The sequence below is a fragment of the Typopeltis vanoorti genome, chromosome 22 (genome assembly GCF_054136105.1).
Source record: "Typopeltis vanoorti isolate ZY-2024b chromosome 22, IOZ_Tvanoo_1.0, whole genome shotgun sequence".
Taxonomy (NCBI): Eukaryota; Metazoa; Arthropoda; class Arachnida; order Uropygi; family Thelyphonidae; genus Typopeltis; species Typopeltis vanoorti.
Window position 1 is genome coordinate 73,786,616 of NC_143570.1, and position 19,899 is coordinate 73,806,514.

General features: G+C 34.7%; 1 protein-coding gene across 1 annotated transcript in view; it reads left to right on the forward strand.

Annotated features, from left to right (window-relative positions):
- Positions 1–19,899, forward strand: part of kto (mediator complex subunit kohtalo) — a 693,083-nt gene that overhangs the window by 549,049 nt on the left and 124,135 nt on the right. Inside the window, exon 36 of the mRNA XM_090412482.1 lies at positions 5,536–5,568. Coding sequence (XP_090268608.1) covers positions 5,536–5,568 — 33 coding nt within the window. The remainder of the gene's footprint in view (positions 1–5,535; positions 5,569–19,899) is intronic.

Genomic DNA, 19,899 nt, shown 5'->3' on the forward strand with positions numbered 1-19,899 from the left:
TTTCTGGCTCATGAAATATCTATGACACACTCACTCTGTTTAATATCTCTTTTACAACCTTAGTCACTTGTCTCTACTCTCTCTTCACATCCTTGAGATTTCATTCCAAAATCTACATTTAGTTATGGGGGGGGAGGCAAGATAAACATTTCAGTCATAAGACAAAAAGTAAAAAATCCTGTTATATAAAAACAGTTTTCCACCACCACTAGCAAATGCTGTAGCTGAGCCACTGTGATATTATGGCTGTGATGTGGCTGAAAGTAATCCTGTATTACAAAATATAAACTGCTCCACCAGCAATCTCTTAATCCCAAATAAGATTACCAGCAGATTAATTCGTCCATCTTATGAATGCTTGCTTGAATAATCCCGTGCTATGAGAGTGACCACCACTAGCAAACAGCAAAATATGAATGCAAAAGAAAAACTATGTTCTTATCTAATATAAGGAGTGGTAGAGAGCCTGATATTATTAAGAGAATGAAAAGACAGATGGATAGTTGGAGAGATAGGAAAAAAAGTCCTCAGCTCCTTTTTATCGCATGCGGCCAAAGGCTATCTTTTTTTTTGTCACTAATCTTATGCAGTCAAATGAGTATATTTTCCATATACAAGTAGTAAAATTATATATCATCGTATTATTAAAATACTCTGGATAAGAAATAGCTCTAAGAAGTTTTTCTGCTTGGAAAAACAAACAAACTTGGTCTAGTATCATTTACAAAGTAAATTAAAATAGACCAAGATATTGTACTGCTTTTATTATCATAGCATAAACAAATGGAGTTTGCATATGAAGTATCTTTATGGCTTATTGATGGGTCACTACCCAAACCCTTGTCAACATGTATTGAGGTCTTATCTGTGGTTTAAACTTATTACTCTCTGTGCTCTAGCTTCCATAATGGGATACTGAGGCAGCTGATATGAAGTCAACAGCCTCTGTATATAAAGAACCTAGTAAGATACTTCATGACAGGGCTTTTGTATATTCCAACTTTGTTTGCTTATGCTTGGGTAAAAGATTAAAGCATGAATATAATTTTGTCTAGTAAAATCTTGGAAGCTTTCATTCATAATCCCGTGTGGGTGGAATACAGAAATAATATAACAATTTCCAGATTTTATTAAATTATTTTTATCATAACTTCTTTAATAAGTTTATGATGTGATAATCTTTTTTTTTCCTCTCCAATTTTTAGGTTTAATGAAATGATTAAACACAGGTCTGATAGTTCCAACATTTTGTCTCTATCACAGAGATATCATCTGGATTGCAATATAAAAATTATAATAACACACCCAAAACACAAACAATAAGTGGAAGATGTTAAACTATAAACCTAAAGCCCTAAGAGGAGGTCTCCTAAATTTATGGATGCTGGTAGCCTTGGCTGTGAGAGGTCTGAGAATTACTGTTTCCCAAATCTTGGGAAGTTTCACACAGCCAATATATAAATATGGTTGTGTTATGCTTTTAAATCTGCTGCTGATTAAAAAAAAAAAAAAAAAAAGTCAAGTATGTATTGCTGCATTGAAGCATAGTAGTTTTTTTCCATTTCATTCTGTGCAAGGTGTCCATGGTGTGGTCAGACTTGACTGACCACAGTTGTGGTGGCATATATATTTATTATGTTTTTCAAGGTAGATATTAGATTTCCCAGTGGATCCATAATATGACACACAGCAAGAACAAGGAACCTTGTACACAGCTAGAATAGGGAGGAGAGGAATTTAATATTTAGTAACAGAAGAGGTTAGTCAGCTTCATATGAGGTTTGAAAGAGAGATTATATTTCTTTAAAGTTCTGAATGTTTTTTTTTTCTCTGAGATGCTGAAAATTTAGGAAATAGTATTACAATTATCGCTATGTTGAGATGAATATGAGGTTATAGGAGGTAAATTATTTTATTGATCTTTTGGCATTGTAGCCATTAGTTAGGAAAGTATGGTGTGCAAAGGAGAATTCAGCTTTGAGCAGTAGTTAGAGGCTCTGTTAACAAGAGTTTTATGATGCTATTAGAATGGCTGTGTGTGTGTGTGGGGGGGGGGGGGGGTAGGGAAAATTTGTATATATATATATATATCTACCCATGGTACAGAAAGGTAGGTACTGTAAACCTACCCACCATGGGTAGGTTTTCTGTAAACTGATAAAAAAGAGTGATATTTTGTGAATATATAATATGATTTTGAATGTCTAGAAAAGACATCGGTTTTTTTCTATAGTGTAGATTCCAGGTTGCTGGCTGTTGAGGTGGAAGAGGAAATAGTCAAATGTGCCTGAGCCATGTGACAAATGGAGAACACATCATCAGTGTATCTTAGCCAGATAGAAAGTTTGAGAACAGCAGTATTATCAAGAACATGTTTTCAAACTGCTCCATATAGAAATTGAAGGGAGGAGAGAGCTCTTGGCTGTTTATGTATGATGTCATTCCAAGTGAAGTAACCAGTATGGTAACTATTAACTACTGTACTGGCTTGGATGTGTACATATGACCTTAATTATATGGATGTGAAGTGCCTATTGAAGTCAATATAACCTTTGGTTATTATAGAAATAATATGGATACAAAGCATATATTTTATCTATGTGACTATTTGAGAGGTTAAACCTGTCTTTAATAAGTATTTCATTTCACTGTTCTGTTTTCACTTCATTAAACCTAAAGATGAGCTTAAGCCAGGAACTAAGCCACACACACAGATTCACCAAACCAAGCTTCTCATCCTCTTCCTTCATTCTGCATACCTCTGTACTTAGAACAGTCTTTCTCATCCTGTTTTTCATAATGTATAGCCTCCAGGTCTTCAGGAAACACATTGAGATTTCTTGCTTCTCTCAAATCACTTGCCCCCACACAGCATCTTCATGTTATAGGTCTGGAGACCTCTCGTGTGTTCTCTTGATATGTATGCATTATGTTATGTTACATTACATTCCATTTATATATTATGCATATATAAGTAATTTATACATATCTTTGCATAGTAATTTAATTATCCTCCTGTGAGTGCTATTTTTCTATTTTATTTTTAAATGCCTTGTCTGGTATCTATCTTTTTTTAATATATTTTTATTATTGTGATTAAATTTTATTTATTACTATTTTTAAAAATTATCTTATGTGGAATTTAGATTTTATAAATAAATATAGACAAGAGAAATTAACATTCATTTGTTTATTATTATGCTGGGTAATTGTTGTCTAATGTTAATGCTGCAGGATATATTTTAAGAACTGCATCTGTTTACTTCTATGTATTACAAAGGCCTTTGTGTGTGTGTGTTTACACCAACTACATAAATATAAATTGTATGTGTATTTGTACATTTTTTAAAGTTAATTCTTATCTGCATAATAAAATGGCTTTTAATTTATTCTTGTAGTGAATAATCTGAGGTTTATTTTAAAAAGAATTCTGTATTTTTTTTTTTTATTACAAATTAAATTAATTACCCTTAAACTTATTAGCATTAATTTTTTATATGCAATCATTCCCTGGTTTACGTAACCCTTCATATGTATGCTTTAGCATTATATAAATATATTTTCATAAGATTATAATAAAATATTTCTTAATTACTGAACAATTTATGCTAGATTCATAATAGTGCAATGGTGTCATACAATGTCTGTGAAATGCTTAGCCTGTATGTATATTTAAACATCATTGAAAGTGAAATCCTCTCTCTCTCCATATATATATGTTAGAAGACTGATTTAATCTGTTGAGGTACATGTGTTTAAGGATTAAATGACTGAGAAACCGAGATAAGAAATAAAACAAATTTTAATGGCAACACTAGTCTTGTCTTTAACAGACTTCTTCAGATGCAAAAAAATAAAATATACAACTAATAAGAACCGTAAAGGAAATAACTCTAAACAGTACAAAAAAAGGTTAGCGGCATTTCAACGTTAATGCGTTAACATTTGTGTATTTCAAAACATTCTCTCTCTGACTTCATTGTTGTGCATGCGCTCATAATCTCATGTTCACCAATATTGTATAACAGCGTAGTGACAGTCAGACAAGTTATAACTTGGTTGTTATTGAGATGTCACAATCACACCAAATCTGATAAGCTATACTTTGGCCAGACAGAGAAATCCATTGAGCTACACATCGCAGAACATCAGAGAGACATAAGTTACAGGAGAACATGAGTCAGTGCTGAGTCTAGCCATGTTCTGTTTTGCCACAAATTCTAATAAAGAGAATCACCCATCCAGTACTATGGGACAAGTCTACTAATATTTTCCGTTGTTCTGATGAATTAGAGAGAAGAACAGTAGAGTCTAAAGAAATCATTCTCAATCCTATACATCTCAATAATAACCTAAGTTATAACTTGTATCACTGTCACTGTACTGCTATACAATATTGGTGTGCACGAGATTGTGAGCGCACGCATATGCCCAACATAGAAGTCAGAGAGAGTGAATGTTTTTAAATACACAAATGTTAACGCATTAACGTTGAAATGCATACACTAACCTCTTTTTTGTACTGTTTAGAGTTAATTCCTTTACGGTTTTTATTGGTTGTTTCTTTTATTTCTTTTGCACCTCAAGAAGTCTGTTAAAGATGAAACTAGTCATGCCATTAAAATTTGTTTTATTTCTTATCTCAGTTTCCCAGTCATTTAATCCTAAAACACACACACACACACACTGTGTGTGTGTTAAAATAATAGTAGTCTGTTGGCATTGAAATGTCTGTGATGAAAATCCATAAAAGTAAATTTTTTAAAATAAATATCTATTTTTGCAAAGCCTACATTCCTCATGAATTACGTAAGTCAAGGAATGAGTGTATATGCTATACATATATATTTCCAGGATATGTGTTTTATAATTAACTGTGATTAATATCTGCATAACTTGATATGTATCTGATAACAGCTGTTTTTTCTCTCACACAACTATACATTTTTCTCTTTCTTTCTTTCTTAGCACATTCTGTAATGTCCTTTTATTATTCAGCTGTGCAGTAACCATTTTGATCTAAATTTTTCTACTGATTTTTGCATAAGCTTTGAAATAGTTGTTTTAAATAATAACATGTATTTATTAATATGAAGAAATGTTAAACTTTTCCATTACTGAACAAAAGTAAATGATAATTGAAGAATAATTTTGAAGAACTTATTTTAAAAATTCATTCTCTAAATTCTTCAAGCATTTGAATTGATTTTCTTGGGTTTCTTATCCCCAGTATGATTTACTTTGTAAAAATGTTCTTTTTTTATATAGCTACTTATTGTAATAGTTTTCTAGCGGTTTTTTTTTTCCCCCTTTTAATATGTATCAGTGTAGGACTGAAATAAGAAATAATCCAAAAAAGTATTTCAGATTACTTGTTATTGTTGTACTTCATAAATATATTTTGACAGAGGGAGGATTGACTTCTTCACTTCATTTTCATTTAAATATTAAAACTCTTCATCTGTTTATTATTATCTCCTGCAAGAGGCAGGTTATATTATAAGAAAAACTTTAATAAAAAAGGATTCATTTCAGGGCAACAAAGAAGCAAGGGGCAGAAAAAGAGAGGTAATTAAATGCTTGTCAACTCTTTTTACTTTAGTATGATTGTTTCTTCACAGTTTTCTCGTTGTCTGTGCTGTGGTGTTTGAAAACTTTTTTTGGTATTTGGCCATGATACCTAGGGAAAGAAACTTATACATAGTCACCTTTGTTAAAAATTAAATAAATGCAATGTTTTTATAATACAATATGTTAACCTTTATGATTAGACAAACACATTTCATATTTGTTTAAAGAGGGACACATTTTGCAATAAAATAATTTATAAGCATTATCTATATAACATAATTTTCATTCTATCATGACTGCATCAGAAATATTCTTTAATGATTAGGACATAAATCTAATGGTGATGTTACATGTAGTGTAAATCAGGAATATCCAACCTGTGGCAAACTGCACTGTATATAGCCTGCTAAAAATTTATTCCTTGAGAATATATCAAACCATTTTAAATAATACTTAGCAAGCCATTTTATTCTTGTTTTTATCCTTTACTCAAGTATAAGCAAACAAAACTTTGCCTGTTAAGTAATTTCATTAATAGGCTGCTTGTATATAGAGACAATTGACTTTGCATTGTGAGAAGGATAACCTCCCAGACAAATTTCATCCTGTATGGAAGTCTCACCATTGGGAGTTATATCTCTGGATATACAGAAAGCTGAATTGATGCAGAAGTCATGTATTTCATATATAGGTAACAAAATAGTGTATCAACAAATGGTGATACACCATGTAGTAATATTAGTGCTTAGTTTTCTTCTTCCTTTTTAACCTGGGATGGAAAGAGGACGTTTCTGAACAATAATAGAACGTAAAGTTCCTGGAAAAAGAGGAAGGGGTACACAGTCAATGATATGGATGGTGTGTGTGTGTGTGTGTGGAGTGACTGATCTTAGAGAGTTGAAGCCTCCAGAAAAGCATACACCAGAACTACATGGCAAGGCCTGGTGTGACACATCACTGAGCATTGGAGTAAACATACAACATCTGTGGATGCCCCAGTGAACAGATGAATTCCACTGCTGGACATAGGTCTCCTCAGTTTTTTCATTCCATTTTTTTCAGCTTTTCTCATCCATTATTACTGAGAAATCATTAGGAGTCCATTTTGCCATCTCTTCCTTGTTGTCTTTCCTCTTTGCCAACCTGCTAGCCATCAGTCTCCATTCTATCCATAGCTTATTTCCATATTTAAATTTCTAGAAAATAAAATTATGTAGACATGGAATGCAAATACTCTCATTAAAGACAACAAACTAAAATGACCTGGATAACAAGCGCAGTCATGTACGTGGAGGGTGACAGTGGCACTCTCTGTTGTGATTCCTGTTGTTAATTCCTGGTGTCTACTAACTTTTTATAATAGAGTGATAACCGAGTCAGATAAATTGTGTGGTCGCATGATGCTACTGCTGGAATTTGCAATGCTGTTTGACAGGATGCCACATGGAGCTTGGTTACACAAACTGCAACAAATGGGGATTGATAGGAAACTGGTTATAAGGATAGACAGATATCAAAAAGCAGTCTACAGAGGAGCAGAATCCAGGAGAAAGCAAGTGACACTAGTGGTGTGCCACTGGGCTTTGTGCTTGAACACTGCTGTTTAATTTGTACATAAATGATATAGGATGATTTGAAGGGAGCGATCCAGTTGCTTGCTGTGATGCATAGGGTAATAGTTAATCAAATTGATGTACAGAGCAAGCAAAATGATTTAAATAGCAGTATGGGCAAAACATAATGCATGTCGATTTAATGTGGAAAAGTGTAAAATTATGCATTTTGGGATACAAAAGTTACAAGCAGTGTATCATATTAACTGTATATGGAAGATGAAGGTTTGAAATTTCCAAAGTTTCTGGACAGGATGGTGGTGGTGTAAAGCAGCATACAGGTATCTGCTTGTATGTGTAGAATTGCAGGTAAATGGAACACATGAGAGACACATCTGCTAGCCTTGGAAGTAAATTATCCAAGAAGGCAACCCTTCTTTTCCTCTTCAACAGTGAAACTGATTCAAGGATGGATATTACTGAGAATATGTAAAATGTTAGAGAGCCTGTGGGCCATGTAGCCAAATGACAAAGACATTACCTAATATACCTCAACCAAACTTTGGGTTTGACAGGAATTAATGCCAAAGATTCAGATGATTCCATGTATAAGTTAGCAATGAGGGGAAAGTAAGGAGCCCATTGCTACACCTCAATTTGTTTAAAGAACTGGTTTTTCCAACTAAAATGACTCAATTAATACAGTGCTTAAAGAGTTGGTAAACATCAGGGGAATAAATTTTGGACAGGAGAACTATTTTATCATCTACTGGAACATTTATAAAAAGTGATGACATTGAAGGTTACTAAGCAATTGCTCTCGTGTAATTGAAATCTTTGTATAGTGGTTTTAAATTGCATGGAGTTTTGCATTAGAATGATGTCTTGCCTGGCAGTGTGTTTGTTGAGTTTGTAACAAGTTTATTGAATTGAGTATAACAGAATGGACAGTATGATTTTACATAGATTTTGGCACACCGCCCTATCTACCCCTCAGCATTAAGAGTAGGAATCGCCACAAAGAGCGCCGCTGTCACCCTCCATGCACTTGATTGTCCGTTATCCAGGTTATCTTGGTTTGTCTTCATTGAGTGTGTAATCTTGAATTGCCTTTGATGATGCTAGCAGAATGTTGGCTTGTAAATAATTAATTTGAGTTGGTAAATTATTTATTTGTATTCCATGTCTACATAATTTTCTCTTATAGAAATTTCAACATAAATGATGTCCTTAGTTTAGGTCATTTTCTATTGTTATATCTTGCATTGTGTCTATCCCATTTCTATTTTGAATGCATAATTTGGGTGCCAAAAGATAAGTTCTTTTTTTGAAAGTATTTGGCAATAATTAACTAATTTTTTATGAGTGTTTGTTTAACTGTAGGAGTAGTATGGTTAATTTTGTGGATTTTAAAGCTTTTATTTTTGTTTTATTGTGTACATTGTTATGCATCATGGCAGTGATATGCAAAAAATTGTGGATGATTTCAACGCTTGTGATTTTGTTCACTGCAGGGTATACAAAATATTTGCACTTCATAGAATGACAGATTAATAGAACGAAACTGGAGAGCGTGTTTGTTGTAAGTATTTTGTGAATGATAGTGGTGAGTCTAATGACGAAATGTGTGAAAATGTGATTGGGGAGAGGAAGCAGAGTTATGAAAGAGAAAAAACATGAGTATTAGGATCGAATTTTGTATGGTGATTCATTTATAAGAGGAGTGCTTGAGTAGAATGTTTCGAAATCTTGTTTTCCTAGTGCCAAGATTAAGGATGTTAATGATGCTGTAAAAATGCAGAGAGTGAAGGTGAAAGATGCAAATTTTGGCTGGTACAAATGATTTATCAGACAACAGGTGTGGTATACAAGAAGATATCAATGAGTTGTTAGTACATGCAAAAAACAAGAGTGAGAAAGTAAAAGTTATGAGTCTGTTGCAACGGTATATGGTAGAGGCGAGCTGGGACAGAGAGCTATGATTGCAAGTGAGTCAGTGTTCCACACTGTTCACCTGCAGATTTTGCAGGTGAATAGTGTGGAGTTTGTGGATGTGTGGAGTGAGTTTCTTGGAAGGAAGGATTTATATAAGGTGTATGGCTTTAATTTGAATGAATTTGGGGTCAGGAGTCTTGAGGAATGTATTATTCAATGAGAGTTTGGAAGTGCAGAGTCTGGGGAATTGAAATGATTGGGGGTGGGTGCAGGCAACCTAGAAGTTAGTAAGTGGGAGAGCAATCACATGATGCTAAATGTAGCACTCCAGGCTCTTAACTAGTGAGCTAAGCAACAGATGGTGCAAGGGAGACTGTGGGATGAAAAACTGATATTGCAGTTCATGTATACAAATACTAGAAGTACTTGAAATAAGAGCAAGAAGTTTTTGGCATTGGTTAGCTCAACTAGTGATACTTTGTTGATTGATGATGTCATAGGAAGAGATTGCAAAGAATATAATATCTTGAGAGACAACAGGAGGAGGGGAGGGGTTTTGCTAATGTTAATAGAGGAATTGAAGACCTAAAGAATAGAAGTTCATCAAGAGGACAGGGTAGTTCATTTGAAGCTATCAGGTGTTAGATACTATAATTTTATAATAAGATGCTATATTTTATAAGGTGACGGCAGAATTGGGTAAAGGAAATGGCTACATTATGATGCTGCTGGACTTTGCAAAAGCATTTGACAGAATACCACATGGAAAATTATTACATAAGTCCGGAGCAAATGGGAATGGATATGTGGTGACATGGATTGTGGGGGGGGATTGCTGATAGACAGACATCAGAGAGTGGGTGTATGGTGGAGTGGAATCAAGGTTAGTGAGGGCGACTAGTGAAATGGCCATGGTTCTATACTAGGACCACTACTAATTAATTTGTGCATTGATGATATGGCTGAAGATCTAAAGTATGATATTCAGTTGTTTGCCAATGATGAAAAACTGGGAAGGAAAATAAAGGTGATGTAGATATCTTGTGGAATGACTTAGATAAATTGACAGTGTGGGTAAAGGACAGTGGTTGTCAAATGTCAAAAGTGGTTGGAATTGGAATGAAAGGGTTACATACCATATTGATAGTACTAGATTATAAAAAATTGATCTTGGGGTGATATTGGATAGAGATAAAAATTCAAAGGACATAGTGCAAGAATTAGCAAAATAGCTCTGAGGATTACTTGAATGTTGAAGAACACTTTGGACAAGTAAAGATAGGGAGATTATTATGAGGCTATGATTCGGTCACATGTTGACTACTGTGCACAGATTTGACCTCCTGCATTTCTGTGGGACTGGGAGGTTGTGGAGAGGATTCAGAGACAAGTGACTAAGCTCTTGAAGCATATATTCAGGGTGCTAAGGTATGAGGTGCACATCCATGGAATAGCACTTTCACTGATATTATATTTTTGTATTTATTCTTGTTAAAGACCTAATAGTTTGCTGCTTTGCATAATTCCTAAAATTGAACACAGTGTACTAATGCTCATGAAGAGAAAATATTTCGATGCATAAACATCGTATCACATTCCTGTTAATAGCCCAGGTGTACAGTCACAAATACAGACATCTTTGATTCAGTCCCAAAAAATAATAATTTCCCAAGTGATTACTTTTTCTGATTGCTGTGTATGCTATATGGCTGTATTTGAAAATCGTGTAGAGGGGGTAGAGACTCACTGGGCTTTTATAGTGCATGTCATATCAAAAACGCTGATGGAGCTGATATTCACCTATGAATTTTGGTCAAGTCCAGATAACCGAGTCGAGTCAAACTCCACTTATTCTCACCTTAATGGGATGCCAGCATCATCCTCTGTACTTCAGAACCCTTGTCAGTTAAGTACAAAAGCAAAGTCAACAGCAATAACATGGCAAATGACAGTGAAACCGAGTCTTACATGACTCTCACCTACTTTTCTACGATGGTAGAAAAGAAAAAGGAAAGTCAAGGGTGAACAATCCCACAGAAGAAGGCAGGCCATCTTTTGGAAAGATTTCCCTGGCTATAGGTATCCTGAATACCCCCACTCTGGCAAAGGTTTCCCAAATTCGCTTCGTGCTTAAAGGATTAGGCAACACAAAAATAGACATTCTGACAATAAATGAAACAAAAAGAATTACCTGAGAAATACTTGAGCATTTCTGGTCAAATATCATCTACTCCTGCTGCCTTTCCACATTTGAGGACTTTGGTGGCTTTTTCCATATATCATGAAGTCAGGAATACATATCCATACTTCAAGTATGGATATGTATTCCTGACTTCATGCCTAGTCAGTGTTTTTTACCACTGTGGTGTCATCACTGCTTGTTTCATTTAGCAATTTTTTAAAGTAATTACTCCATACTTCAAGATAACTTTTTCTCCAATTTTCATGTCACCTTTATCATCTCTAATTCCTTTTACAGTACTCTTTCCTCCATTTCTGAGCTTTTTCAACAACCTCCAGAATAACTTGCCACCTTCTTGATATTTATTTTCTATGTTCTTGCCAAAGTCTTCCCATGACTTTTGTTTAGCTAGTTTTGCATGATGTTTAGTTTTCTTGCATTTGTCTCTGCATTCTCTAAGAGCACAGGCTGACTTATTTGCCAGGAACTTTTGATATGCTTTCTTTTTTTTTTCTTTCACTGCCTTTTTAACTTTCTGTGTCCACCATGGAGTTCTGATTTTTCTATCCTTATAGACAACCTCACCACATGCCTCTCTGGCTGAAGCAATCAATGTTTTCTTCAGGCCTTGCCACGGAATCTCCAAGGTTTGGTTACTGTTCTCAAACTCTTTCATTTTTTCTTCAATAATGTTTGTGTATTTTATTCTACATGGAACATTCGCGCAATGTACCAAATTGGAAAAACTAGGCAGATAGACAACGAGATGAGTAAATACAGTCTTGATGTCTTAGAAATTGCTGAAACAAGATGGACAGGTTTTGATGAGATAAGAACAACCAATAAATATTACATATTGTAATCGGGAGATGATGAAAGATATGAGAAAGGAGTTGCAATGATTGTAAGTGAGAAAGCAAGGAAAAGTCTGATAGAATGGAACCCTAGCTTTTCTCCAGGTTCATGGAATTGACCATATTACAAGTATATGCACCCACAAATGATGCCGAAGAAATGGAGCAAGCACAATTCTAATCAACTCCCAAAAGTGATTGATAAAGTCTCTAAACATGACTTTTTAATTTTGATGGCAGACATGAATGCTAAAGTAGGAAAAAGAAAGATGGAAGATGAAGATGCTATAGGAAACAAAGAGAATGCTGAACAAAATGAAAATGGAGAACTTTTTCCATCCTTCTGTGAATTAAATAATCTCATCATAGGAGGTAGTATCTTCAAACATAAGGAGCACAAAATAACATCGATCTCCCCTGTTGGAAAAACAAAAACCAAGATTGATCACATTGCTATATGTAATATAGCAATGTGAGAGGACATTACACAATATAAGGGTTAAAAGACGAACTGATGCAACTTCAGACCATTTTCTGCTAACCGCAGTAGTCAAATTAAAGCTAGTAAGAAATTCAAAACTAAGAAAGAATAAGAAAATTAAATATAACATTGATGAACTTAAGGAAAATAAAATAAAAGAGAAATTTACCAATGAACTGAAGAATAGATTCTCGGTTTTGGAAGAATCAAATGAAAATGATGAGGAAAATAAGATTGAAGCCAACTGGGAAAAGTGTAAAGAAGCTTTCAATAAAACTGCAGAAGATATTTTAGGAGTGACGAGTGGGAAGTCACACAAATAATGGATTACAGGAAATACATTAAAACTAATTGAAGAAAGGAAGAAGATAAAAGAGAAAATGAACAACTGCAAATCAGAAAGATTACATGGAGAATATTAGAAGCAATACCAAGATGTACATAAGATGGTAAAGCACTCCACCAGAAATGACAAGAGAAACTACTATCAACTGTTGGCTGAGGATGCTCAGAGGGCAAATGATACCGTAAATCTTGGAGAAGTTTATAAAATTATAAGACAACTTGGAGGAACCTATCAGATAATGAATGCGGGGTTAAAGATAAAAATGGTCAGCTACTAACTCAAGAGCAAGAAGTTCGACAAAGATGGAAAGAATACTTTTAAGAATTATTAAATATTAAACACGACTCTATAAAACCAAATATTGAATCCCCTTTCAAAGAGATACCAAATCAATTCGAATTTCATGTAAATATGGGAGAGATCACAGTGAAAGGAATCATGGAAGCAATCAAGATCCAAAAGAATAGAAAAGCAAGTGGAAATGATAACATTAGTGCTGAACTGCCCAAAGCTGACCTAAAACATCAGCAACTATACTGTATGAACTGTTTAATATCATATGGGCATCTGAGAATGTTCTGAATACCTGGAAAGAATCATAAATAGTCAAAATTCCAAAAAAAGGTGATCTTACAGAATGCACCAATTGGAGAGGAATCAGCCTATTGTCAGTACCATTGAAGATCTTCACTAGAATCATAATAAACAGAATAAAAAAAAATAGCACTGAGAATAGAACAAGCAGACTTTAAAAATGGAAGAAGCACAATGAATCAAATTTTTATTCTTAGAAACGTAATTGAACAGAGTGAACTAAATTCAACTATGTATCTCAGTTTTATTGATTTTGCCAAAGCTTTCGGCAGCATAGGCAGAGAATATCTATGGAAAATCCTAAAAATTTATGGATTTCCTGACAAATAATAAATATTATAAAAGATTTGTATGACAGACGTAAAGGACAAATTCTGTTAAATGGAACAGCTTCCCTGAAAAACTTGAAAACTGGAACAAGACGGAACATTGACACCACATTAGAAGATTTGGACTATGCTGACGACATTGTACTATTATCATGTAGATTTGAAGATATAAAAATAAAGGAAGCAAAGTTACCACATTAAAAGATTTGGACTATGCTGACGACATTGTACTATTATCATGTAGATTTGAAGACATGAAAATTATGTCAGCAAAGTTAGAGGAATATGCTAAACAAATAGGCTTACACATCAATGAGAAGAAAACCAAAATATTAAAAATCAACTGTAAAAAGAATGACCCAATATTTATAAATGAAGATCAAGTAGAAGTGACAGACACGTTTAATTACCTCGGAGCAGCTGTCAACACTGGAGGTGGTACCAATAAAGGCATTGCAATAAGAATAAAAAAATCTTCTTACACATTTAAAACTTTACAGAAAATTTGGAAATCATCCAATAAAGGTGCAAATTTTTATCTCAACTGTTAAATCTGTATTACTTTATGGAAGTGAATCATGGAAATTAACCAGACAAGAAAATAAAATAGATGCCTTCCAAACAAAATGTTTTTTCAGAATTCTCAAAATTTTCCTCATCATTTACATTTGATTCTGGCCAAATAAAATCTCAAATATTGAAATTTACAATAAAACCAAACCCATTACAATAGAATTATAAAGAAACGCAGATGGACATGGATAGGCCATGTGTTGAGAATGCCAACATCAGAACACACAAGAATGGCATTGACATGGGCGCAGGATGGTAATCAAAGAATGAAACAAACCAGGTTGGCCGAGCTGGGGGAGAGCAAAGGAAGCAGCACCGGACCGAAGTGGATGGCATGTTAAACTCATGGCCTCATGCACCTTATAGGTGTAAAGAGCAATAATAATAAGAAGATTTTATTCTACAGTTCACATCTGAGAACTGTTCAACTTATATTCGCTTTAAAACTTTCTTATATGTTATTCTTTTCAATATGAAATTCAATTTTATTCTGCTCAAGACTAAATGGTGATCACTTCCAGTTTCAAATCCTCTGTACACTCTGGTGTCCTGCACCAGGGATAAAACATCACTATCGACAATAACATAATCAATGATACTTTTCTTATTCCTTGCCTCTTTTCTCCCTGTGAATTCGTGCATATTTTTATGTTGGAATATGGTGTTAGTAATAACCAGTCCATGTCCTGAGCAGAAATCCAGCAGGTATTTGCTGTTATTATTAGCTTTTCTCCAAATTTTCCCCAAATATTTTTGTATGTGTGACTCATTTCCTGCTGTGATATTTAGATCCCCAACAAGAACTAACTTTTCCTTTGTCATGGTGTCAGTTGCTTTGTCTAAAGCCTCAAAAAATTCCTCCACTTCTACCTTAGTAGAACCTTCTATGGGACCATAGGCACAAATAAGTCTCATTGTCCATAATAATACAAGGCTAATCTTAAATAAGATTAGCCTTGTATTATGGCTACTCCTTCTTATCCATGATTGTCATTTGCCTGAATATAACATTTTGTATTTATTGCTCAGAAAGATCTCACCAGTTTTTGTCTTTTTTGTTTCAGTCATCCTTATTATGGCGATCTGGTACTTATCCAATTCCTCAGCTACCTCCATTTCTTTGCCATTTAGGCTTCATATGTTGATTGTACTGATCTTGAACTCTGGCAATGTTGAGTTGTGGTGTGTTTTATTATTTGTTCCAGTAGCTGACTTCGCTGTTCGCCCTGATTCCCTCGTGAAAACAATGGGGGCTTGTTTAACCGGGCAACACCCCAGCCAGCATGTCATGTTGGCTGGGGCATCATCATGTTGTACTATCATTTTATATTTTGGTTTAAGCCAATAAGAATACAATTTGGTTGGCTAAATCCCAAATTGCCAGCCCATCCTTGTTCATTCATCTCCTCTTAATTATACAGTTTTGATCCTTAAGCACTTCATATAATATATATATTGTTAATGACAAAAATGATAACAAATAGAATCAAACCAACCTTTAAGAAAATAATAGTAAAAAATAGGCAAGGTTCAAAAAAGGTTATTCTACAATAAATCATTCTACACTAGATCAATCTATTTAAAGAAATTAACACTGGTAGCTCTACACAAATAACCTGATTCAACGACCCTATAACCATCATCATTAACCCGAGGGGGTGTGCGACAAGGAGATATATCACCAAACCTTTTTGTATATACTCGAGAAAGCACTTGAAGAAAAATTGACTTAAATAGTAGCATAAACATCAATGGAGAACTGCTCCAAATATTAACGTTTGCAGACGATATAATACTCATAGCTCAAGACTCTCTGCAACTTGAAAAAATGCTTCAAGTGCATGATGCCTGTAATAAAATAGGACTAAAAATTCTTGCTTACAAAACCAAATGGATTAGAAACAATTACTGCCAAACCCACATCATTCAACTAACTAATTTCACCATAGAAAGTGTAGAATCCTACACATACTTTGATCAAACAATAAACATGGACAATGATATTTCTGAAGGAATATCAAAAAGAAAAAGAGCTGCATGGACCTCTTTTAACCGTATCAAATCCATAATTACAGATCCTAAACTAGATATCAAAATAAGAGCTAGCATGTTCAGCAGCTGTATCCTCCCATCTTTAAAATACGCATCTGAAACTTGGATCACCACACAAAAAGAACTTTGTGTGGTGATCCAACACAATGACAAATCCAACTATCAGAAAATTAACCAAAGTAAAAGAAGTAGTGAAAGCCATATATGACAACAAGGCACAGTGGGCAGATCATATTGCAAGACTCAGTGACAACAGACAGACCTACCATATCACAACCTGATATCCAAGAGAAGAGAAAAACCTGGTAGTCCTCCAACTAGATGAGAAGATCCTGTAACCAGAGTGAAAGGAAACAAATGGAGAATGGCCCAAGATCACCATCACTGGAAACTTTACGACCTGCATTCATGGAGACACCCAGAATGAAAGAACAGGTTCATCAAGGAATTTAAAAATAATATCTAAATTCAAATTATCCATGTCCCACTAGTATTTATTTGCCAATGAAAATCTAATTTCACCACCAAGCGTAAACCCTTTGCGCTTCTTACATAAACGGCACACATGAAACATAGCTATTGTTCATTTGACCTTTATACTTTCCATATTTAAAATTATATTAATTGATAAATTAAAGTATTCAAAGTTATCCCGCAATGAATTGCATTGGACCAATTAAGGTGAGTGCTGATGCACTACTCACTCTTAAAACTTTCACACATCAATAAAAAGTACAATCATATGGTCAACTTGATGTGAATTTTGTATTGCAGGTTGCATATGCCACACGGCAGCACACCCAACTTAATTGGGCATGCAATGCCACTGCTAATCTTGTATCAGATCTATGGGTTGCAAAGTTTAACTGACAGGCAGAGGAGATGGATATGATAGAAACCTATGAGTTACTAAAGGGATTCCAAAAGATTGTCACAAAAGAAATTTTTCAGTACATGGGAAAGTGGGGGAAAAACAAGGGGTCACACTTGGAAGTTGTTTAAGAATGTGGATGGTAAGGGTGTGCAGAATAGGTTCTTTACTTGGAGAGTAGTGAATGAGTGGAATGGATTGCCAGAGATGGTTGTGAGTACCTGAACAGTGAATAAGTTTAAAGAGATGTATGATAATGTTGTGTTAATCACTCCATGAAGTACCCATATAAATAACAATAATAATAATCCAGAGGGTATAAGAGAGAATGTAGATGACGTGTGTTGGCAAATTAGCATGATCAATGCAATTCAAGTGATTATTATTGGCTATTTCAACTGTAGAGACACACATTGGAAGAAGGAATGATCACAGGAAGGGAAGGAAATGGAGAATTCTTACAGCTGCTGAGAGATAATTACCTGCAGCAGCATGTAATGGAGAGGACATGAAGAGGACAGTCATAGCATCAGAGAACAGTAAGCAATCTAGCTGTGCTACCTCTGCTTACAGAATGCGATCATATAGTGTTGACCTGGGAGATTGCCAGACATACAGAATTTCTATTAAGAAGGGATATATGGAATTATGAGGTGGGTAATTATGACAAGCTGAGAGTTAGCTTGCAACAGTGCCATGGAATAAAAATTTGGAGGGAAGAGTTGTTGATTTTGCAAGGAAAGTGGTCAAAGGAGTGTTTTAAGAAAGCACTATCAGAATGTATACCCAAAGCCAGAAGGATAAATGAGGTAGGAGTTAGATGGATGAATAGCATCATTAAGCAGGAGTTGCAGACAAAGAAAAAGTTGTGAAGGGAATATGAACAAAAAATGTGATCAATATGCCCATTAACAATACAAGGCACAGGCACAAAGGGTGACTTGTATGGTAAGGGATAAAGCATTTTATGAGAAAAGCTATCTAATGAAACCAGAAGAGATCTTTAGGAGCTCTTTCACTATGTGGTGAGTAAAAGGAGGAATGACTATGGAAGGATGACTTTAAAAAGTTCTGGTGGTAGGGTGGTAACAGAAGCAAACCAAATGGTTGATTTACTGAGTCCCCATTTTGCAAGTGTTTTTAATATAGTCATCCCTCGACTTATGTCAGTTCGAAGATACCATAAGGGAATAACATTTTCGACTATACTTCAAAAATTCTTCGAACAAGATGCAAGTGAGCGTGAAGTAAAAAGGTTTCTAGTCAGGAACAATGCACCATGCGCAGTGGCAACAGCACATTCAGCAGCAACCTCTCTCGGCAATTGGCACATCTCTTCAACAGTTCCTCTGTTGATTTTGTGTTTGAAAAATTGGTTATTTGTATATTTATCATTAAATATTTTTGTGATATTTTGTACAACATGACCCTACATGCACAATCAAAAAACCCACTGAAGAATCACAGAAAAAAAGGTGAGCAATTGATCTTGAAACGAAGTTGCAAGTTTTAAAGCAACGAGAAGTCGGCAAGCCCATCAATGTGATCGCATATGACTTCAGATGGTCTCATTCTGCAGTGATGACCATTTTGAAAAATAAAGATACAATCGTAGAGACTGTGAAAGGATCTGCTTCCATTAAATCAATGATAGTAACAAAACAATGACAGGGTCCTATGGGTGATATGGAAAAGATACTTGCATCATGGATAGAGGAGCTGAACCAAAAGTGCATACTCCTTAGCACTATGAGCAGTAGCGTATTATGTTCCTTTGAGGCCTAGGTGCAAATAATAAATAATAAATATAAATGTTCATTAAATTTTTAGAGGCATATTATCTTTTGCTATGTAATTGTTGAGGCCCCTCGAGACAACAACGAGGCCCTAGGCCTAGTGTGCCTATTGGATAATCTGCCGCTAACTATGACCATAACTGCTAAGGCACTACATCTCTTTAACATGTTGAAGATATACGATTACGACTACGATTTCAATGCGTCTTCCGGTTGGTTCATGAGATTCAAGCAGCATTTTGTGCTGCATAATGTGAAAATGTATGGCAAATCTGCAAGTGCCGATGAAAAGGCTGCCAAGGAGTTTATGGAGAAATTTTATAAAATTATTATGAAGGAAAATCATTTGCCCCAGCAAATATTTAATATGGATGAGACCACCTTGTTTTGAAAAAAAAAATGCATTAGTGGCCATTCATCCACAAAAAGCTAAAATCTCTGCTTGGTTTCAGGGCTCTTAAAGGCCATATTACAATTCTGTTAGGAGCAATGTGGTTAGATATACACTGAAACCATTTGTAATATGTCACAGTGAGGATCCAGGAGCCTTCAAATACGAAGCATACTATTCCAGTTCATTATCGGAGCAGTAAGAAGTCGTGGATGACTGAAAAATTGTTTGAGGATGCCTTAATCAATCAACTGTTTTGCAAGTGAAATGGAAAGCTATTTAAATTCTAAATTTTCTTTTAGAAAATTTAGAATTTAAAATTTTATTAATTCTAGATAATGCTCCAGGTCATCCGCCTTACATCAGTCATC